General features: G+C 48.7%; 1 protein-coding gene across 1 annotated transcript in view; it reads left to right on the top strand.

Moving 5' to 3' along the window:
- Positions 1–10,288: 10,288 nt before the first annotated feature.
- The window catches only part of LOC134928761 (uncharacterized), a 47,067-nt gene continuing 32,720 nt past the window's right edge, over positions 10,289–24,635 (top strand). Inside the window, exon 1 of the mRNA XM_063924768.1 lies at positions 10,289–10,433. Coding sequence (XP_063780838.1) covers positions 10,421–10,433 — 13 coding nt within the window. The 5' untranslated portion in view covers positions 10,289–10,420. The remainder of the gene's footprint in view (positions 10,434–24,635) is intronic.

Genomic DNA, 24,635 nt, shown 5'->3' with positions numbered 1-24,635 from the left:
TTCGGAAGTGAGTTTAGCCTGGATGCATTTAAATGAAAATATATTGCTGAATTAGAGGATGTGATAGATTGTAATTGTCCTTTCCCACTTTACCTGTGTGAAATAACACTGGGGGCAGTAACTGAACAAAAGAATTGCTGTCAACCAGCAGAGAAGATGTTTAAAAGACAAATGTCATCCAGCCAAGTTACCGGACTCCAGTCCTCAGGAATTTTTGACAGTGAATGCTTTATACAGTAGATCTCCTTTTAAAATATTTCGGACAATGGGGGTCATTCCGAGTTGATCGCTAGCTGCCGTTGTTCGCAACGCAGTGATCAGTGAAAAAACGGCTAATCTGCGCATGCATATGCACCGCAATGCGCACGTGCGACGTACGGGTACAAAGTCCTTTGTGGTTTTGCACAGGTTCTAGCGAAGCTTTCAGTCGCACGGCACAACGCAAGAAGATTGACATGAAGTGGACGTTTCTGGGTGGTAACTGACCGTTTTCAGGGACTGCTTAGAAAAATGCAGGTGCGTCGGGGAAAACGCAGGCGTGGCTGTGCTAACGCTGGGCGGGTGTGTGACATCAAAAGCCGTCCCACCGTCGCTAGAATCATAGCACACGAAGAGTAACTACAGGGATGGTCTTGTTTTGCACAAAAAGATTTTGCAGGCGCTCTGCTGCACAAGCGTTCGCACTTCTGCAAAGCGAAAATACACTCCCCAGTGGGCGGCGGCAATGCGTTTGCACGGCTGCTAAAAACTGCTAGCAAGCGTTCAACTCAGAATGACCCCCTGTGATCTCTACACCTGTACAGAAACTAGGAGATCTGGAAAACATGCGCTGATAGAGGTCTGGGGTATACATTGCATGCACTTTGTACAATAAGTGTACCTCAGTCCAACAATGACTGTTGGGTCACAACCCACGGTGCCGATTGCACTTGTCTTAAGCTAATCACATATGTGCCAATTATGTTACCCAATGTGGTACTTTTCTATCACAAAATTGTCTGACTGTTGTATTGTGTGTGGGTATTACCATTCGGTTGCTCAGCCAAGTAGCTGAATGGCCAGACTCATGCAATTTGGTTGTGAGAGTTTGTTTCCAAATATACAATAAATATCAAAGTGATGTTATTATTGATTAAATTAATAAATAGCATTGTTCATCTGACTACAAAAATTACAAAATGTTGATATTATTGATAATTCACACTTACCACATTAACCTACATTCTGCCAGAGAGAGTTGTAATGGCAGACTCAGTCAACACCTTTAAGAATGGGTTAGATAAATTCCTAATGGATAAGGATATCCAGGGTTATGGGGGGTCATTCCGAGTTGATCGTAGCTGTGATAAATTTAGCACAGCTACGATCAGGCACTCAGACATGCGAGGGGACGCCCAGCACAGGGCTATCCCTCCCCGCATGTCAGTGCCGGCCCCCCTGCAGAAGTGCAAAGGCACCGCACAGCGGCGAAGCCTTTGCACTTCAAGAGTAGCTCCCAACCAGCGCAGCTTTAGCGTGCTGGCCGGGAGCTACTCGTCGCTCCCCGGCCTGCAGCAGCTGCATGTGACGTTACGCAGCCGCCGTGGCCGCCCCCTAACAGTCCGGCCACGCCTGCGTTGGCTGGACTGCGCCCTCTAAACGGCGGCTTAACGCCGCCATCCAGCCCCCTCCCGCCCAGCGACCGCCTCTGCCTCAGAGGCGATCGCTAGGCAACCATGGCTGCCATGCGCCGGTGCACTGCAGCGTCGGCGCACTGCGGCACTGGCGCATGTGCAGTTCCGATCCAATCGCTGCGCTTCGACAAACTGCAGTGAGCGATCGGGTCGGAATGACCCCCATGGTGCGTAGTCACGCAAAATTGAGTCCAAAAATAATCCAGCATAGGAGACCACAAATAGGTTTAATTCGATGGACAAATTGTCTTTTTTCAACCTTAGATACTGTGATACTATGATATATAGCAAGACTCACATTCACACCGGGAGGGTAATTGCACCCTGCACATGTGACATGATGGGTTGGGTATGAGTGACCGGCTGTCACCATACCGACGCAGATGTCCGGCGCAGGGCGTGGAATAAAGCCCCTTGCGGGCTCGGTGACGACAGGTTATATTCCCACTCGATGGGTGTCGTGGTCACCCACGAGTGGGAGTAGTCCATGTTAGTCGGCATGCCAACTGTCAGGACTGTAAGGGGGCGGGATTCCGGCATCGGTATTGTCAATGGCGGTCTCCTGGCCGCCGGTAACGTAACTGCCTCCCATAATGATGAATGGGCATGCAGAATTCATTACACTATCTGTTCTGTAAACATAAATGACTCCTACAGAGTATACTGTATTTACTAAGGTGTGGGTTTATAGAAGTGGAAATGTTGCCCCTGGCAACCAATCAGATTCTAGCTATTATATTATATAAGGTAGTAGAAAAAGGATAAGTAAGTAAGTAGAATCTGGTTGGTTGCTTGGACGTATGAACCCACACTTTTGTAAATATACCCCTAGTGCAGGGGTGGCCAACCAGTCAGTGACAAAGAGCCAAAAAACCTTGTTAGGTACGTCAAAGAGCCAACATCAGGCGTATGGCGTGCATGCAAAAATGGAATGTGGCCTTGTGCCTGCTAGACCACACCCCTGGTATAAAATACATTGAAAAAGCCAGAACGCCATAAAATAATTTTTTTATAGCCAGATCCATTGAAAAAGCCACTTTCACATAAAACAATTGAAAAAGCCAGATGCCCCATGTGTCACTCCAGCCAACACCCTCCTGTCGCTCCAGCCAGCTCTTCCATGTGTCACTCCAGCCAACACCCTCCTGTCACTCCAGCCAGCTGCCCCATGTCACTCTAGCCAGCTCTCCCATGTGTCACTACTACCAAGACCCTGCTGTGTCACTCCAGCCAGGTCTCCCATGTGTCACTACTGCCAAGACCCTGCTGTGTCACTCCAGCCAGTTCCCCCATGTGTCACTCCAGCCAACAACCTCCTGTCACTCCAGCCAGCTCTTCCATGTGTCACTCCAGCCAGCATCCTCCTGTCACTCCAGCCAGCTGCCCCATGTGTCACGCCTGCTAGCACCCTCCTATGTCACCCCAGACAGCTCCCCGTGTCACTCCAGACAGTTCTCCCATGTGTCACTACTGCCAAGACCCTGTTGTGTCACTCCAGCCAGCTCTCCCATGTGTCACTACTGCCAAGACCCTGCTGTGTCACTCCAGCCATCTCCCATGTGTCACTCCAGCCAGCTCCCCATGTGTCACTCCAGCCAGCTCTCCCATGTGTCACTACTGCCAAGACCCTGCTGCGTCACTCCAGCCAACTCTCCCATGTGTCACTACTGCCAAGACCCTGCTGTGTCACTCCAGCCAGCTCTCCCATGTGTCACTACTGCCAAGACCCTTCTGTGTCACTCCAGCCAGCTCTCCCATGTGTCACTACTGCCAAGACCCTTCTGTGTCACTCCAGCCAGCTCTCCCATGTGTCACTACTGCCAAGACCCTGCTGTGTCACTCCAGCCAGCTCTCCCATGTGTCACTACTGCCAAGACCCTGCTGTGTCACTCCAGCCAGCTCTCCCATGTGTCACTACTGCCAAGACCCTGCTGTGTCACTCCAGCCAGCTCCCCCGTGTCACTCCAGCCAACACCCTCCTGTCACTCCAGCCAGCTCTCCCATGTGTCACTACTGCCAAGACCCTGCTGTGTCACTCCAGCCAGCTCCCCCATGTGTCACTCCAGCCAACAACCTCCTGTCACTCCAGCCAGCTCTTCCATGTGTCACTCCAGCCAGCATCCTCCTGTCACTCCAGCCAGTTGCCCCATGTGTCACGCCTGCTAGCAACCTCCTATGTCACTCCAGACAGCTCCCCGTGTCACTCCAGACAGTTCTCCCATGTGTCACTACTGCCAAGACCCTGTTGTGTCACTCCAGCCATCTCCCACGTGTCACTCCAGCCAGCTCCCCATGTGTCACTCCAGCCAGCTCTCCCATGTGTCACTACTGCCAAGACCCTGCTGTGTCACTCCAGCCAACTCTCCCATGTGTCACTACTGCCAAGACCCTGCTGTGTCACTCCAGCCATCTCTCCCATGTGTCACTACTGCCAAGACCCTTCTGTGTCACTCCAGCCAGCTCTCCCATGTGTCACTACTGCCAAGACCCTTCTGTGTCACTCCAGCCAGCTCTCCCATGAGTCACTACTGCCAAGACCTTGCTGTGTCACTCCAGCCAGCTCTCCCATGTGTCACTACTGCCAAGACCCTTCTGTGTCACTCCAGCCAGCTCTCCCATGTGTCACTACTGCCAAGACCCTTGTGTCACTCCAGCCAGCTCTCCCATGTGTCACTACTGCCAAGACCCTGCTGTGTCACTCCAGCCAGCTCTCCCATGTGTCACTACTGCCAAGACCCTGCTGTGTCACTCCAGCCAGCTCTCCCATGTGTCACTACTGCCAAGACCCTGCTGTGTCACTCCAGCCAGCTCCCCCGTGTCACTCCAGCCAACACCCTCCTGTCACTCCAGCCAGCTCTCCCATGTGTCACTACTGCCAAGACCCTGCTGTGTCACTCCAGCCAGCTCCCCCATGTGTCACTCCAGCCAACAACCTCCTGTCACTCCAGCCAGCTCTTCCATGTGTCACTCCAGCCAGCATCCTCCTGTCACTCCAGCCAGTTGCCCCATGTGTCACGCCTGCTAGCACCCTCCTATGTCACTCCAGACAGCTCCCCGTGTCACTCCAGACAGTTCTCCCATGTGTCACTACTGCCAAGACCCTGTTGTGTCACTCCAGCCATCTCCCACGTGTCACTCCAGCCAGCTCCCCATGTGTCACTCCAGCCAGCTCTCCCATGTGTCACTACTGCCAAGACCCTGCTGTGTCACTCCAGCCAACTCTCCCATGTGTCACTACTGCCAAGACCCTGCTGTGTCACTCCAGCCATCTCTCCCATGTGTCACTACTGCCAAGACCCTTCTGTGTCACTCCAGCCAGCTCTCCCATGTGTCACTACTGCCAAGACCCTTCTGTGTCACTCCAGCCAGCTCTCCCATGAGTCACTACTGCCAAGACCTTGCTGTGTCACTCCAGCCAGCTCTCCCATGTGTCACTACTGCCAAGACCCTTCTGTGTCACTCCAGCCAGCTCCCCCATGTGTCACCACTGCCAAGACCCTTCTGTGTCACTCCAGCCAGCTCTCCCATGTGTCACTACTGCCAAGACCCTTCTGTGTCACTCCAGCCAGCTCTCCCATGTGTCACTACTGCCAAGACCCTTCTGTGTCACTCCAGCCAGCTCTCCCATGTGTCACTACTGCCAAGACCCTTCTGTGTCACTCCAGCCAGCTCTCCCATGTGTCACTCTAGCCAACACCCTCCTGTCACTCCAGCCAGCTCTCCCATGTGTCACTACTGCCAAGACCCTGCTGTGTCACTCCAGCCAGCTCTCCCATGTTTCACTACTGCCAAGACCCTGCTGTGTCACTCCAGCCAGGTCTCCCATGTGTCACTACTTCCAGCACCCTCCCGCGTCACTCCAGCCAGGACCCTCCTGTGTCTCTCCAGCCAGCTCTGCCATGTGTCAGTCTAGCCCACCCTCATGTATCACTACAGCCTCCCCATCAACTCATGCCATTGCAGCAGCCCCTAATGTGTCCTCTGTTTGCTTGTGGGCGTCTCACCTCTAGTATCTGACTCCTTCAGTTTTCAGTCCCTGTAGTGCTGCTGCATGTCTGGCTGGAGTGCAGCGGTTTCTGTATCTGTTGTGGTCACATGATTTAGAGTGTTGGGAGCCACATTTGAATAAAGAAAGAGCCTCATGCGGCTCAAGAGCCACTGGTTGGCCACCGCTGCCCTAGTGACTAATACTGATGTAACAAATACAATCTCTGTGCACTATCCTGCAACATTTTCAATGTTTTCCTCTAGAAATAACATGAATTTCCAAAACATATATACTTTTACCTCACTTGTGATGTATAAACCGATCTATTCTAACCGACATCACTGCTTTCTCATCTGATATTGCCAGACAGTGCAGCGGCAATTTATAACATTTATCTAATATGAAGTATACAAGATCGCTGACAGAATGATAAACGGGTTCTATTTGCAGCCTTGCTCCCCACCGTATTCACTCCATTTGCAGCCCAGCAGCCTTCCACAGAACACAAAGTATAACGCATTTTCTTTTTTAACTAAACAAGGCTACAAAAGAGAAATGCATATTCCTGAATGGCCTAAAAATGGGAAATAAATATAGATGTATATTGGTGAGTGACAAACGCAGGATTTACCACTAGACACACCACCAGACATTGTACCAGATCTATGGAGGCGCAGAATGTCCATCCAAACATGGTTGTCAGTGCCAGTGCGATTGCGACAAAAGCCGCAGTCGCTGCCCACGATATGCCTTTGAAACGCCCATATCTGGCTAGCCACACCCATGTTACCTCCCGGGAACACCCAATAAATGGGATGAATGCACACACTGAAAACTCACGTCTGCCACTGACACTACATGCCCGCGGAATCAGGACCTATATGCTCTATGAAGTAACTCTATCACACTCTCCCAGACAGGTCAGGCCTCTGATATTTGGGATCCGGTCTGAAGATCGACAGTGTCTAGGTCGACAATGTTTAGGTCGACCACTATAGGTCGACAGTCACTAGGTCGACATGGATGGAAGGTCGACAGGGTTTCTAGGTGGACATGTGCTAGGTCGACAGGTCTAAAGGTCGACATGAGTTTTTCACATTTTTTTTCTTTTTTTGAATTTTTTCATACTTAACGATCCACGTGGACTACGATTGGAACGGTAAAGTGTGCCGAGTGAAGCGGTAGCGGAGCGAAGGCACCATGCCCGAAGCATGGCGAGCGAAGCGAGCCATGCGAGGGGACGCGGTGCACTAATTTGGGATCCCGGTCACTCTACGAAGAAAACGACACAAAAAAAAAAAAATATCCTCATGTCGACCTTTAGACCTGTCGACCTAGCACATGTCGACCTAGAAACCCTGTCGACCTTCCATCCATGTCGACCTAGTGACTGTCGACCTATAGTGGTCGACCTGAACATTGTCGACCTAGACACTGTCGATTTGATGAACCACACCCCTGATATTTATGTTCTCTGGAGATGGAGATAAATATCTCCTTTCCAGTGGCAGTTGCTGAGCAGTTCACAATTCAAATACGGGAGCCACATCCACTGCCAGACATTGCTGTTCGGGACTCAGTGGCAGTTGATGTGGCTCCCATTTGAATTTTGGACTGCACTGCAACTGCCACTGGAGAGGAAATAATTATCTCCATCTCCAGAAAACATAATTATCAAATTTTCCAGCTTTTATGAGATAATTAAGATTTATTAAATATCCCCCTTTGGCACAAGGCAATCTATCTGATCATATGTACTATGTGATCTTAGGTACATGCACAAGCTTTCTGAAAATATCACATGAAAGAAGATGCTACGGTGAGTATGCGGGGGAGGGGGGAGACAGCTGATCTGAGTAGTTGTGCGTTAATATGCCTGAGAGGTCTATTTACTAAGCCTTGGAGGGAGATAAAGGGCCTAATTCAGACCTGATTGCTAGCAGGCGATTTTTGCACTCCTGTGAACAGATAGTCCCCGCCTACAGGGGGAGTGTATTTTTGCTGTGCAAGTATACAAACGCATGTGTAGCAGAGCTGTACAAATTGATCTTGTGCAGTCTCTGCACAGCCCAGGACTTACTCAGCCGCTGCGATCACTTCAGCCTGTCCGGGACCGGAATTGACGTCAGGAACCCTCCCTGCAAACGCTTGAACACGCCTGCGTTTTTCCAAACACTCCATGAAAATGGTCAGTTACCACCCACAAACGCCCTCTTCCTGCCAATCTTCTTGCAAACGCCCATGCAAATGGTCCTTCGCACAAACCCATCGCTGAGCGGCGATTCGCTTTGTACCCGTCTGACGCGGCTGTGCATTGCGGTGCATACGCATGCGCAGTTTAGACCTGATCACCCGCTGTACAAAAACGCAGCCTAGCGATCAGGTCTGAATTACCCCCAAAGTCGCTGGAGATAAAGTACCAGCCAATCAGCTCTTAACTGCCATGTCACAGGCTGTGTTTGAAAAATGACAATTAGGAGCTGATTGGTGATACTTTATCTCCATCCAAGGATTAGCAAATAGACCCCTCAGTACGGAAGACCATGAATAAGTGTTCGGACAGATTCTGATGCTCAGCTTAGGATATGCCGATATTTTGTATATCAAATCTGGGAAACACAAAAATTCTGATTTTTACAGTTCCTCTCCAGGTGAAGTGAAGGCTTGTGGGGCTTTCAGCAGTAGGCTGGGAATGTAGCTCTGCTGTTTCTTTCGGACGTATTTTCTCCAGAGATTTGTGGTTGTTTCCTTCGTACAGAGTGAGTTGGCTGTCGTCTTTCATGTCCCCCGTCTTTGGCACTGCCAGCCGGTACTACACTTATAATTTACAATTATATTGGCCCGCTGCCCAGGCAAGTAGAGTACATTAATAGATATTGAATAGAAATCCTTCCAGAACTGCTCGCACGAGTAGAACAGTGGTATTCTCCATCCCCAAAGACTGTAGAGAGATGAAATAGAGATTGCTGTAAACAATTTATCAATATGCCAAACAAATCCTCTGCTTATGAATACATTCATTACTGGCGCTTTTCGACATTCTATTGAGATTCAGAGTAAGAGAAAATGTAATTATCGTACAATCATTTGGGTATAATTGTGAAATTAGACTGCTTAGTAATATTTTTACCATTCGTTGTACTGTGAAAATCAACTAGCAATTAGAGATGCGCGTGGACCCCTGTGTGTTTGGATCTAGTTTCACCCTAATTGTTTGTTTTTGCAAAACCACCCTCAAGTGTTATGGTTCGGATTCGGGTTTCGGGTCGGTTTTAAATCAATAAAAATGAATCAATATCTATAATACAAACAGCTCTAAATGATGTCATTTTTGAAATCCAAACACAGAAATTTGTATTTAAATTCAAAATTATGAACTGCCCGAAGATTCGATCTGGGTCAGTATTACAGGAGCACCTAAAACAAACAGGACTGTTGCACGACTCATAGCCCAGTACCCATGGTAGACTGTATCGATACAAGACAGGCTACAGTCCATGGGCCAATGCAACATGGAACATTGGACACATAAATGAACGATATCCGGACTATGGATGTACACAAAAAAGGTCTACAGTCAATAGGTCTACCACTAATCGTAGGCATGCATTAGGTCATTAGGGTCAAAAGATCAATAGGGTCAAAAGGTTGCCATGTTAAAGGAAGACAGGTTGACATGGTCAAAAGGCAGACATGGTCAAAATGTTGACATGACAATGGCCGACACACATAAGGTAGACACAAGTTTTTCATTTTTTTTCTTCATTTTTTTAAAACTTTTTCATACTTTACCGTCCATGTGGACTATGATTGGGAGTAGTAACCTGAAACATAACGAGCCATGCGAGGGGACGTGGAACACTAATGGGGCTTGCTTGTGGCAGAAAAGTGACAAAACACCCCAAAAAACAAAAAGAAATTGTGTTTACCTTTTATGTGTTGTCCATTTACATGTCGACATTTTGATCCTTTCAACCTTTTGACCCTGTCATCCTCAGGGCCGGCGCTACCATTAGGCAGCTTTAGGCAGCTGCCTAGAGCGCCGGCCGCTGGAGGGCGGCCACTACTGTCCCCCTACAACACACAGGACCTTTTTTTTTTTTTAATATATATTTTTGCGCATTACGGAGGGCAGGGGGGATTGGAGAGGCAGAAGCCGCCCGCCCCCTCACCAGCAGCAGCCGCCCGCCCCCTCACCAACAGCAGCACCAACCACGCGTTTATGTAGCTGGGGGCAGTAACGGGAGCAGTGCCTCCCCACCAGTACGAACAGTGCTGCTAACCCGGCGGTTGTCAGTGGTGTAACTACCATAGGTGCAGGGGATGCAGCTGCTATGTGGCCCCGGCTAACTCCATGGCCCGCGCAGCTCCCCTGCACCCAGTCACACTCACACCGAGAACAGGAGACAGGCTGAGGCTGCTCAAGGCTCAGGCACACTGTCCGCGGCAGTACTAGAAGAGAAGGGGAGAGCCGTAGGGAGGGGGCGTGACCATATGCAAAGCATTGCCCATTCACTGGCAAGATGCTGTACCTGAAGCTCCTCTGCAGTAGCCGCCGAAGCCCCGCCCACCCGCGGCTCCTGGTGCCCCGCCCCCATTTTGGCTGTCACCCTCCAGTAACTGTTGGGAACTCTGGGCACTGAAATTATGAGAAAAGGGCAGCTGCAGGGGCTGAGCTGCCTACAGGAGTACCAGAAATACCAGGATGAAAAATGCATGGACACAGGGCAGCTATCAACGTCTGTGAGGTGAACTCTGCATGTATCCTACAGGTCAGTGCAACGCCTGGAGCTGCCTCACACACACACGCTGCCTCATAGCCTCACACTCACACGTTGCCTCATAGCCTCACACTCACACACTGCCTCATAGCCTCACACTCACACGCTGCCCCATAGCCTGACACACACACGGTGCCCCATAGCCTGACACACACACGCTGCCTCATAGCCTCACACTCACATGCTGCCCCATAGCCTGACACACACACGCTACCTCATAGCCTGACACTCACACGCTGCCCCATAGCCTGACACTCAAACGCTTCCCCATAGCCTGACACACACACGCTGCCCCATAGCCTGACACACACACGTTGCCCCATAGCCTGACACACACACACTGCCCCATAGCCTGACACTCACACGCTTCCCCATAGCCTAACACACACACGCTGCCCCATAGCCTGACACACACACGCTGCCCCATAGCCTGACACACACACGCTTCCCCATAGCCTGACACACACGCTGCCCCATAGCCTGACACACACACGCTGCCCCATAGCCTGACACTCAAACGCTGCCCCATAGCCTGACACTCAAACGCTGCCCCATAGCATGACACACACACGCTGCCCCATAGCCTGACACTCACACAGTGCCCCATAGCCTGACACACACACACACTGCCCCATAGCCTGACATACATACGCTGCTCCATAGCCTGACACTCACACGCTGCCCCATAGCCTGACACACGCACACACTGCCCCATAGCCTGTGACACTCCAACACGCTGCCCCATATGCTGACACACACGCTGCCCCATAGCCTCACACTCACACGCTGCCCCATAGCCTGACACACACACACGCTGCCCCATAGCCTCACACTCACACGCTGACCCATAGCCTCACACTCACACATGCTGCCCCATAGCCTCACACTCATACACTGCGCCATAGCCTCACACTCACACGCTGCCCCATAGCCTGACACACACACACGCTGCCCCATAGCCTCACACACACACGCTGCCCCATAGCCTCACACTCACACACTGCCCCATAGCCTGACACACGCTGCCCCATAGCCTGACACACGCTGCCCCATAGCCTCACACTCACACATGCTGCCCCATAGCCTGACACACACACACGCTGCCCCATAGCCTCACACACACATGCTGCCCCATAGCCTCACACTCACACACTGCCCAATAGCCTCACACTCACACACTGCCCCATAGCCTGACACACGCTGCCCCATAGCCTGACACACACACGCTGCCCCATAGCCTGACACACGCTGCCCCATAGCCTGACACACACACACGCTGCCCCATAGCCTCACACACTCACACACTGCCCCATAGCCTGACACGCACACACTGCCCCATAGCCTGACACACGCTACCCCATAGCCTGACACACACACGCTGCCCCATAGCCTGACTCACACACGCAGCCCCATAGCCTGACACACACACGCTGCCCTATAGCCCCACACTCACACGCTGCCCCATAGCCTGACACTCAAACGCTTCCCCATAGCCTGACACACACACGCTGCCCCATAGCCTGACACACACACGCTGCCCCATAGCCTGACACACACACACTGCCCCATAGCCTGACACTCACACGCTTCCCCATAGCCTGACACACACACGCTGCCCCATAGCCTGACACACACACGCTGCCCCATAGCCTGACACACACACGCTTCCCCATAGCCTGACACACACGCTGCCCCATAGCCTGACACACACACACTGCCCCATAGCCTGACACTCAAACGCTGCCCCATAGCATGACACACACACGCTGCCCCATAGCCTGACACTCACACAGTGCCCCATAGCCTGACACACACACACACTGCCCCATAGCCTGACATACATACGCTGCTCCATAGCCTGACACTCACACGCTGCCCCATAGCCTGACACACACACACACACACACTGCCCCATAGCCTGTGACACTCCAACACGCTGCCCCATATGCTGACACACACGCTGCCCCATAGCCTCACACTCACACGCTGCCCCATAGCCTGACACACACACACGCTGCCCCATAGCCTGACACACACACACGCTGCCCCATAGCCTCACACTCACACGCTTACCCATAGCCTCACACTCACACATGCTGTCCCATAGCCTCACACTCACACGCTGCCCCATAGCCTGACACACACACACGCTGCCCCATAGCCTCACACACACACGCTGCCCCATAGCCTCACACTCACACGCTGCCCCATAGCCTGACACACGCTGCCCCATAGCCTGACACACGCTGCCCCATAGCCTCACACTCACACATGCTGCCCCATAGCCTGACACACACACACGCTGCCCCATAGCCTCACACACACATGCTGCCCCATAGCCTCACACTCACACACTGCCCCATAGCCTCACACTCACACACTGCCCCATAGCCTGACACATGCTGCCACATAGCCTGACACACACACACGCTGCCCCATAGCCTGACACACACACACATGCTGCCCCATAGCCTGACACACGCTGCCCTATAGCCTGACACACACACATGCTGCCCCATAGCCTCACACACTCACACGCTGCCCCATAGCCTGACACGCACACACTGCCTCATAGCCTGACACACGCTACCCCATAGCCTGACACACACACGCTGCCCCATAGCCTGACACACACACGCAGCCCCATAGCCTGACACACACACGCTGCCCTATAGCCCCACACTCACACATGCTGGCCCATAGCCTCACACACACACGCTGCCCCATAGCCTGACACTCACACATGCTGCCCCATAGCCTCACACACACACGCTGCCCCATAGCCTCGCACTCGCTGCCCCATAGCCTGACACACACACGCTGCCCCATAGCCTGACACACACACGCTGCCCCATAGCCTGACACACACACGCTGCCCCATAGCCTAACACACGCTGCCCCATAGCCTGACACACACTGCCCCATAGCCTGACACATGCTGCCCCATAGCCTGACACATGCTGCCCCATAGCCTGACACACACACACGCTGCCCCATAGCCTGACACACGCTGCCCCATAGCCTCATGTGATAGGTGTGGTCAGATTGTCAGTAGGTGTACAGTATTTAAACCAACAGGACATGGGTCAAAATAACTGAGATACTAATTGTGGGGGTGATTCAGAGCTGATCGTAGATGTGATAAATTTAGCACATCTACGGTCAGATTCTCAGACATGCGCATGCGCAATGTCCGCAGTGCGACTGCGCCAAGTAAATTTGCTATGCAGTTAGGTATTTTACTCACGGCATTACAAGGTTTTTTCTTCGTTCTGGTGATCGTAATGTGATTGACAGGAAGTGGGTGTTTCTGGGCGGAAACAGGCCGTTTTATGGGTGTGTGTGAAAAAACGCTACCGTTTCTGGGAAAAACGCGGGAGTGGCTGGAGAAACGGAGGAGTGTCTGGGCGAACGCTGGGTGTGTTTGTGACGTCAAACCAGGAACGACAAGCACTGAACTGATCGCAGATGCCGAGTAAGTCTCGAGTTACTCAGAAACTGCACAGAGATGTCTTTTCGCAATATTGCGAATCTTTCGTTCGCAATTTTGATAAGCTAAGATTCACTCCCAGTAGGCGGCGGCTTAGCGTGTGCAATGCTGCTAAAAGCAGCTTGCGAGCGAACAACTCGGAATGACCCCCATAGAGCCTGACTCAGAGGCACATGCAATACGCCGCCTCTGCATTTTCACCTTACTGACTGGGGAAGTGGATAATTGATGGTGTTGGGGGGGCAGTAGGCAGACGTTTTGCCAAGGGTACCAAGTAACCTTGCACCGGCCCTGGTCATCCTTTCCTATTGTCTACCTATTCTATGTCGACATTTTGACCCTGACGATCTTTTGACCCTGTCGACCTAATGCATGTCTACCATTAGTGGTAGACCTTTTGACTGTAGCTCTTTTTAGTGTAGATCTAATAATCCACACCCAAATGAACAACACTTCCATCCTCAAAACATTCTGGCCGGGCTACTTCTCTTGTTGACTCCTTTTCAATCATGATGCCCCCATGTGTGGAGGCATTAGGGCCATTCACCCATAATTTTTGATTTGAACTTGACTTAGGTAGAACTATAAGTGGCTTTGGTGTAGCCCCAAACTTCTCCACTTGGAAGTAATAGATATGGGGTACACTATTGTTATGGTAATGTTGTCTTGTCTTCTGTAGAGGATGCCACCAACCCCAACACAGAAAGCTTTGAGAGACCCAAAACCAGGGCAGGGACAATATACAATGATTGCTGGAGCTAGGGATTTGACCTAATGCTGATACATAGGCTAACCAATTCAAATACTGTAGCCAGAATGACATCACAACAGCTGACTGTCCGTTTATATTACCCAGAATTCCACAAGCCTACCCCTAAGGGTAAATGAGTGAAGGCCCTTTAAATCTGTCAAAAATAACTGATACCTTTAAAAAGCAAACATCCATCAAGGGAAGAGCAGCAACAGGGGGAAATAAATGGAATATTTGAGAGAAAAAAGGTGAGGAGTTGCCCCTAGCAACAAATCAGCTCAAGGTGCCCGGTGTGACTAAGTTGCTCCAAGAGGTGCAGCATACTGTCTTTTTCTTTACATTTAGGGGGTCATCCTGAGTCGATCGCTAGCTGCCGTTGTTCGCTGCGTAGCGATCAGTGAAAAAAAGGCTAATCTGCGCATGCGTATGCACCACAATGCGCGCGCGCATCGTACGGGTACAAAGTCCATTTTGGTTTTGCACTGGTTCTAGCGACGATTCCAATCGCACAGGCGGCTGCAAGGAGATTGACAGAAAGTGGCCATTTCTGGGTGTCAAACTGACCGTTTTCAGGGAGTGCTTAGAAAAACGCAGGCGTGGCAGAAAAAACGCAGGCGTGGCAGGGCGTTCGCTTGGCGGGGGTGTGACATCAAAAGCCGTCCCTCCGTCGTTAGAATCAACGCACACGAAGAGTAACTACAGGGCTGGTCTTGTTTTGCACAAAACCATTTTGTAGGCGCTCTGCTGCACAGGCGTTCGCACTTTTGAAAAGCGAAAATACACTCCCCAGTGGGCGGCGACAATGCGTTTGCACGGCTGTTAAAAACTGCTAGCGAGCGAACAACTCGGAATGACCCCCTTAGCCTCTTATACGTATGGCATATGCAGCAGAACACAACACAGAGTGCGATATAGACGTTGGGCTGCAACTGCTCGGGAATTCGTTTTCAACACGTAAAGAGTCGCAGATGAAGTACAGCTGAACTCGGCGTGAGATAAAGTAGCGGCCTCCGCATCATAGCACTTTGTATATAGACTCACACACAGATGTACACGTGTCGCACATGAAATTGGTCAGTTCAGTCTATCAATGTAGTTTTGGTGCTTCCAGTTATTTTATTAATGTAAATTAGAGATGAGCAGGTTCGGTTCGTCGAGATCCGAATCCCCCCGAACTTCACGTGGTTTACACGGGTCCGAGGCAGCCTCGGTTCTTCCCGACTTACTCGCAAAACCCAAACAAGGCAAAACGTCATCATCCCGCTGTCGGATTCTCGCGAGATTCAGATTCCATAAAAAGAGCCGCAGCTCGCCGCTATTTTCACTCGTGCATTGTAGATTGAGCGGACAGAACATGGCTACGTTCTCTACCTGAATAGCCCAATATCAGCTAAATATCAGCTCAATATCTGTGCTCAGTATCAGTGCTGCATTGTGGTGACCAGTATACTACAGTACAATTGTCCATTGCTGTATCTTGCTGCTCCGTGTCAGTTCTAGTATCCTGAACAGTGCTCAATATCTGTGCTCAGTATCAGTGCTGCATTGTGGTGACCAGTATATAGTAGTACAGTACAGTAGTCCATTGCTGTATCTTGCTGCTCCGTGTCAGTTCTAGTATCCTCATCAGTGCTCAATATCTGTGCTCAGTATCAGTGCTGCGTTGTGGTGACCAGTATATAGTAGTACAGTACAGTAGTCCATTGCTGTATCTTGCTGCTCAGTGTCAGTTTTAGTATCCTCATCAGTGCTCAATATATGTGCTCAGTATCAGTGCTGCATTGTGGTGACCGGTATATAGTAGTACAGTACAGTAGTCCATTGCTGTATCTTGCTGCTCCGTGTCAGTTCTAGTATCCTCATCAGTGCTCAATATCTGTGCTCGCTATGAGTGCTGCATTGTGGTGACCAGTATATAGTAGTACAGTACAGTAGTCCATTGCTGTATCTTGCTGCTCCGTGTCAGTTCTAGTATCCTCATCAGTGCTCAATATCTATGCTCAGTATAAGTGCTGCATTGTGGTGAACAGTATATAATACTACAGTACAGTAGTCCATTGCTGTTCTCGCTGCCCAGTGTCAGTTCTAGTATCCTCATCAGTGCTCAGTATCACTACTCATTGTCTTGTGCTGCATTGTGGTGACTAAAAGTCCAGTGTCTTGTGCTGTGGTAGTGTCCTGTCACTGTGCATAGGTCATCATCATTCCAGTCACAGTGGTATCTGGTATCTATCTAGTGGTATCTAATTAAAGACATTACTGCAGTCTAATTCCAGATATATTACTGGCATATAATTCCACACATTAAAAAATGGAGAACAAAAATAGGGAAAGATCAAGATCCGCTTCCACCTAGTGCTGAAGCTGCTGCCACTAGTCATGGCAGAGATGATGAAATGCCATCAACGTCGTCTGCCAAGGCTGATGTCCAATGTCATAGTAGAGAGCATGTAAAATCCCAAAAACAAAAGTTCAGTAAAATGACCCAAAAATCTAAATTAAAAGCGTCTGAGGAGAAGCGTAAACTTGCCAATATGCCATTTACCACACGGAGTGGCAAGGAACGGCTAAGGCCCTCTCCTATGTTCCTCATAACTAGTGGGTCAGCTTCACATGAGGATGGAAGCACTCATCCTCCCGCTAGAAAAATGAAAAGAGTTAAGCTGCCAAAAGCACAGCAAAGAACTGTGCGTTCTTCTAAATCACAAATCCCCAAGGAGAGTCCAATTGTGTCGGTTGCGATGCCTGACCTTCCCAACACTGGACGGGAAGAGGTTGCGCCTTCCACCATTTGCACGCCCCCTGCAAGTGCTGGAAGGAGCACCCGCAGTCCAGTTCCTGATAGTCAAATTGAATATGTCACTGTTGAAGTACACCAGGATGAGAAAATTAGAGATGTGCACCGGACATTTTTCTGGTTTTGTGTTTTGGTTTTGGATTCGGTTCCGCGGCCGTGTTTTGGATTCGATCGCGTTTTGGCAAAACCTCCCTGAAAATTTTTTGTCGGATTCGGGTGTTTTTTTCAGAAAACCTTCAAAAACAGCTTAAATCATAGAATTTGGGGGTAATTTTGATCCTATAGTATTATTAACCTCAATAACCACAATTTCCACTCATTTCCAGTCTATTCTGAACATCTCACACCTCACAATACTATTTTTAGTCCTAAAATATGCACCGAGGTCGCTGGATGACTAAGCAAAGCGACCCAAGAGGGCGGCACAAACACCTGGCCCATCTAGGAGTGGCACTGCAGTGTCAGACAGGAGGGCACTTAAAACAATTGGCCCCAAACAGCACATGATGCAAAGAAAAGAGAAAAAGAGGTGAACTGTGGTCGCTGGACAGCTAAGCTAAGCGACACAAACACCTCAATATCACAGGAATTATTCGTTCTAATCACTGGTATTATTGGTCCAAATCACTGTAAGAAAATGACAAAATCACTGGAATTATTCATTCTAATCAATGGTATTATTGGTCCAAATCACTGGAAGAAAATGACAAAATCACTGGAATTATTCGTTCTAATCAATGGCATTATTGGTTCAAATCACTGGAAGAAAATTACAAAATCACTGGAATTATTGGTTCTAATCAATGGTATTATTGGTCCAAATCACTGGAAGAAAATGACAAAATCACTGGAATTATTGGTTCTAATCAATGGTATTATTGGTCCAAATCACTGGAAGAAAATGACAAAATCACTGGAATTATTGGTTCTAATCAATGGTATTATTGGTCCAAATCACTGAAAGAAAATAACAAAATCACGGAATTATTCGTTCTAATCAATGGTATTATTGGTCCAAATCACTGGAAGAAAATGACAAAATCACTGGAATTATTCGTTCTAATCAATCGTATTATTGGTCCAAATCACTGGAAGAAAATGACAAAATCACTGGAATTATTCATTCTAATCAATGGTATTATTGGTCCAAATCACTGGAAGAAAATTACAAAATCACTGGAATTATTCGTTCTAATCAATGGTATTATTGGTCCAAATCACTGGAATTATTTGTTCTAATCAATGGTATTATTGGTCCAAATCACTGGAAGAAAATGGAATGGATGGATACTTGCAGTGACACAGAGCTGCAAGATACAGAAATGGCCTACTGTACACAACTATATACTGTTGGGTCACCAAAATGCTGCACTGTAATACTATATATACTGCTCACAAAAATGCTGCACAGATATGGAATGGATACTTGCAGTGACACAGAGCTGCAAGATACAGCAATGGCCTACTGTACAACTATATACTGTTAGTCACCAAAATGCTGCACAGTAATACTATATATATACTGCTCACAAAAATGGCGCACAGATACGGAATAGATATTTGCAGTGACACAGAGCTGCAAGATACAGCAATGGCCTACTGTACTGTACTACTATAATTATTATATAGATGACAGATATAAAGTTACATTGTGGGGGAGTCCAGTATACGTTCTGTCACTAGGTACCAGTGAATGACCACATCATGTATATAGGTGACAGATATAAAGTTACATTGTGGGGGAATCCAGTATACGTTCTGTCACTAGGTACCAGTGAATGACCACATCATGTATATAGGTGACAGATATAAAGTTACATTGTGGGGGAATCCAGTATACGTTCTGTCACCAGGTACCAGTGAATAACCACATCATGTATATAGGTGACAGATATAACGTTACATTGTGGGGGAATCCAGTATACGTTCTGTCACCAGGTACCAGTGAATGACCACATCATGTATATATATAGGTGACAGATATAAAGTTACATTGTGGGGGAATCTAGTATACGTTCTGTCACCAGGTACCAGTGAATGACCACATCATGTATATAGGTGACAGATATAACGTTACATTGTGGGGGAATCCAGTATACGTTCTGTCACCAGGTACCAGTGAATGACCACATCATGTATATAGGTGAAAGATATAAAGTTACATTGTGGGGGAATCCAGTATACGTTCTGTCACCAGGTACCAGTGAATGGCCACATCATGTATATAGGTGAAAGATATAAAGTTACATTGTGGGGGAATCCAGTATACATTCTGTCACCAGGTACCAGTGAATGACCACATCATGTATATAGGTGACAGATATAAAGTTACATTGTGGGGGAATCTAGTATACGTTCTGTCACCAGGTACCAGTGAATGGCCACATCATGTATATAGGTGACAGATATAAAGTTACATTGTGGGGGAATCCAGTATACGTTCTGTCACCAGGTACCAGTGAATAACCACATCATGTATATAGGTGACAGATATAAAGTTACATTGTGGGGGAATCTAGTATACGTTCTGTCACCAGGTACCAGTGAATGACCACATCATGTATATAGGTGACAGATATAAAGTTACATTGTGGGGGAATCTAGTATACGTTCTGTCACCAGGTACCAGTGAATGACCACATCATGTATATAGGTGACAGATATAAAGTTACATTGTGAGGGAATCCAGTATACGTTCTGTCACCAGGTACCAGTGAATGACCACATCATGTATATAGATGACAGATATAAAGTTACATTGTGGGGGAATCCAGTATACGTTCTGTCACCAGGTACCAGTGAATGACCACATCATGTATATAGGTGACAGATATAAAGTGACATTGTGGGGGAATCCAGTATACGTTCTGTCACCAGGTACCAGTGAATGACCACATCATGTATATAGGTGACAGATATAAAGTGACATTGTGGGGGAATCCAGTATACGTTCTGTCACCGGTACCAGTGAATGACCACATCATGTATATAGGTGACAGATATAAAGTTACATTGTGGGGGAATCCAGTATACGTTCTGTCACCAGGTACCAGTGAATGACCACATCATGTATATAGGCAGAGCCGGCCCTATGCATAGGCAAACTAGGCAATTGCCTAGGGCATCTGGTATGCCTAGGGGCACAAGCAGCTTCTGCTGATTAAAATGATATGCGGCATGCCTATATTCTGTGTGTAGTATTTCGTATGCAGATACAGCCACAGTCGCACACAGTATATATGCATGCTGTATATCATTTTAATCAGCAGAAACTGCTTGTGCATCCTAGCCACATAGCAATGCAAGTAAGATGCATTTTCATAAAAAATTAGGCACCCGACTTTAGCAGAGCTGCCAGTTGACTCACACCAGGAACTATATGTGTCGTTATGTGTATAAGGGCATTAATAATGTGTAACATGTGTGTAAGGGGCACTATGTGTGTCATTATATGTATAAGGGCACAAATAATGTGTAGCATATGTGTAAGGGACATTATGTGTATCATTATGTGTATAAGGGCATTACCAATGTGTGGCATTATGTGTATAAGATGCTCTACTGTGTGGGGTAACGTATAGAAAGGGCACTACTGTGTGGTGTAATGAGAATAAAGAGCAATATAATGTGGTATAATGGGGGTCGTTCCGAGTTGTTCGCTCGCAAGCTGCTTTTAGCAGCTTTGCACACGCTAAGCCGCCGCCTACTGGGAGTGAATCTTAGCTTATCAAAATTGCGAACGAAAGATTTGCAATATTGCGAAAAGACTTCTCTGTGCAGTTTCTGAGTAGCTCGAGACTTACTCTGCCACTGCGATCAGTTCAGTGCTTGTCGTTCCTGGTTTGACGTCACAAACACACCCAGCGTTCGCCCAGACACTCCTCCGTTTCTCCGGCCACTCCCGCGTTTTTCCCAGAAACTGTAGCGTTTTTTCGCACACACCCATAAAACGGCCAGTTTCCGCCCAGAAACACCCACTTCCTGTCAATCACACTACGATCACCAGAACGAAGAAAAAACCTCGTAATGCCGTGAGTAAAATACCTAAGTGCATAGCAAATTTACTTGGCGCAGTCGCACTGCGGATATTGCGCATGCGCATTAGCGACTATTCGCTCGGTTGCGACAAAAAAAGAACGAGCGAACAACTCGGAATGACCCTCAATGTGACTAAGGAGCAATTCAGTATGATGTTCTCTGACTACTGTGTGATGTAATGTGAATTAGGGACACTATCGCATTATAAATTGTGAATAAAGTTGCACTACTGTGAGGCATAAGTTGAATTGCGGGTACTATTGTGTGGCCATGCCCCTTGCCAGCAAAAACACATACCTTTTTGGGCTGTGCACCGAATGTGCGCACTGTTCTTATTTAAATTACAGGGGGTAGGAAAACCAAAATAAGGACTGCTATGGGTGAGGGTTGATGGTGCTGGGAAAGGGGTGCAGGGTCAGAGGGGGAACTAGTGGTGGTGCTAGGGGGCACCAGACAAAATCTTGCCTAGGGCATCACATTGGTTAGGGCCGGCTCTGTATATAGGTGACAGATATAAAGTTACATTGTGGGGGAATCCAGTATACGTTCTGTCACCAGGTACCAGTGAATGGCCACATCATGTATATAGGTGACAGATATAAAGTTACATTGTGGGGGAATCCAGTATACGTTCTGACACCAGGTACCAGTGAATGACCACATCATGTATATAGGTGACAGATATAAAGTTACATTGTGAGGGAATCCAGTCTACGTTCTGTCACCAGGTACCAGTGAATGACCACATCATGTATATAGATGACAGATATAAAGTTAAATTGTGGAGGAATCCAGTATACATTCTGTCACCAGGTACCAGTGAATGGCCACATCATGTATATAGTAGAGATGTGCACTTGAAATTTTTCGGGTTTTGTGTTTTGGTTTTGGGTTCGGTTCCGCGGCCGTGTTTTGGGTTCGACAGCGTTTTGGCAAAACCTCACCGAATTTTTTTTGTTGGATTCGGGTGTGTTTTGGATTCGGGTGTTTTTTTCAAAAAACACTAAAAAACCGCTTAAATCATAGAATTTGGGGGTCATTTTGACCCCAAAGTATTATTAACCTCAAAAACCATAATTTCCACTCATTTTCAGTCTATTCTGAATACCTCACACCTCACAATATTATTTTTAGTCCTAAAATTTGCCCTGAGGTCGCTGGATGACTAAGCTAAGCGACCCTAGAGGCCGACACAAACACCTGGCCCATCTAGGAGTGGCATTGCAGTGTCACGCAGGATGGCCCTTCCAAAAAACACTCCCCAAACAGCACATGACGCAAAGAAAAAAAGAGGCGCAATGAGGTAGCTGTGTGAGTAAGATAAGCGACCCTAGTGGCCGACACAAACACCTGGCCCATCTAGGAGTGTCACTGCAGTGTCACGCAGGATGTCCCTTCCAAAAAACCCTCCCCAAACAGCACATGACGCAAAGAAAAAAAGAGGCGCAATGAGGTAGCTGTGTGAGTAAGATAAGCGACCCTAGTGGCCGACACAAACACCGGGCCCATCTAGGAGTGGCACTGCAGTGTCACGCAGGATGTCCCTTCCAAAAAACCCTCCCCAAACAGCACATGACGCAAAGAAAAAAAGAGGCGCAATGAGGTAGCTGTGTGAGTAAGATAAGCGACCCTAGTGGCCGACACAAACACCGGGCCCATCTAGGAGTGGCACTGCAGTGTCACGCAGGATGTCCCTTCCAAAAAACCCTCCCCAAACAGCACATGACGCAAAGAAAAAAAGAGGCGCAATGAGGTAGCTGTGTGAGTAAGATAAGCGACCCTAGTGGCCGACACAAACACCGGGCCCATCTAGGAGTGGCACTGCAGTGTCACGCAGGATGTCCCTTCCAAAAAACCCTCCCCAAACAGCACATGACGCAAAGAAAAAAAGAGGCGCAATGAGGTAGCTGTGTGAGTAAGATAAGCGACCCTAGTGGCCGACACAAACACCGGGCCCATCTAGGAGTGGCACTGCAGTGTCACGCAGGATGTCCCTTCCAAAAAACCCTCCCCAAACAGCACATGACGCAAAGAAAAAAAGAGGCGCAATGAGGTAGCTGTGTGAGTAAGATAAGCGACCCTAGTGGCCGACACAAACACCGGGCCCATCTAGGAGTGGCACTGCAGTGTCACGCAGGATGTCCCTTCCAAAAAACCCTCCCCAAACAGCACATGACGCAAAGAAATAAAGAGGCGCAATGAGGTAGCTGTGTGAGTAAGATAAGCGACCCTAGTGGCCGACACAAACACCGGGCCCATCTAGGAGTGGCACTGCAGTGTCACGCAGGATGTCCCTTACAAAAAACCCTCCCCAAACAGCACATGACGCAAAGAAAAAAAGAGGCGCAATGAGGTAGCTGTGTGAGTAAGATAAGCGACCCTAGTGGCCGACACAAACACCGGGCCCATCTAGGAGTGGCACTGCAGTGTCACGCAGGATGTCCCTTCCAAAAAACCCTCCCCAAACAGCACATGACGCAAAGAAAAAAAGAGGCGCAATGAGGTAGCTGTGTGAGTAAGATAAGCGACCCTAGTGGCCGACACAAACACCGGGCCCATCTAGGAGTGGCACTGCAGTGTCACGCAGGATGTCCCTTCCAAAAAACCCTCCCCAAACAGCACATGACGCAAAGAAAAAAAGAGGCGCAATGAGGTAGCTGTGTGAGTAAGATAAGCGACCCTAGTGGCCGACACAAACACCGGGCCCATCTAGGAGTGTCACTGCAGTGTCACGCAGGATGTCCCTTCCAAAAAACCCTCCCCAAACAGCACATGACGCAAAGAAAAAAAGAGGCGCAATGAGGTAGCTGTGTGAGTAAGATAAGCGACCCTAGTGGCCGACACAAACACCGGGCCCATCTAGGAGTGGCACTGCAGTGTCACGCAGGATGGCCCTTCCAAAAAATACTCCCCAAACAGCACATGACGCAAAGAAAAATTAAAGAAAAAAGAGGTGCAAGATGGAATTGTCCTTGGGCCCTCCCACCCACCCTTATGTTGTATAAACAGGACATGCACACTTTAACCAACCCATCATTTCAGTGACAGGGTCTGCCACACGACTGTGACTGAAATGACGGGTTGGTTTGGACCCCCACCTAAAAAGAAGCATTAATC

The sequence above is a fragment of the Pseudophryne corroboree genome, chromosome 5 (assembly GCF_028390025.1).
Source record: "Pseudophryne corroboree isolate aPseCor3 chromosome 5, aPseCor3.hap2, whole genome shotgun sequence".
Classification (NCBI taxonomy): Eukaryota; Metazoa; Chordata; class Amphibia; order Anura; family Myobatrachidae; genus Pseudophryne; species Pseudophryne corroboree.
Note: the sequence above shows the minus strand (reverse complement) of the source record. Positions and strands in the feature narration are given on the sequence as shown.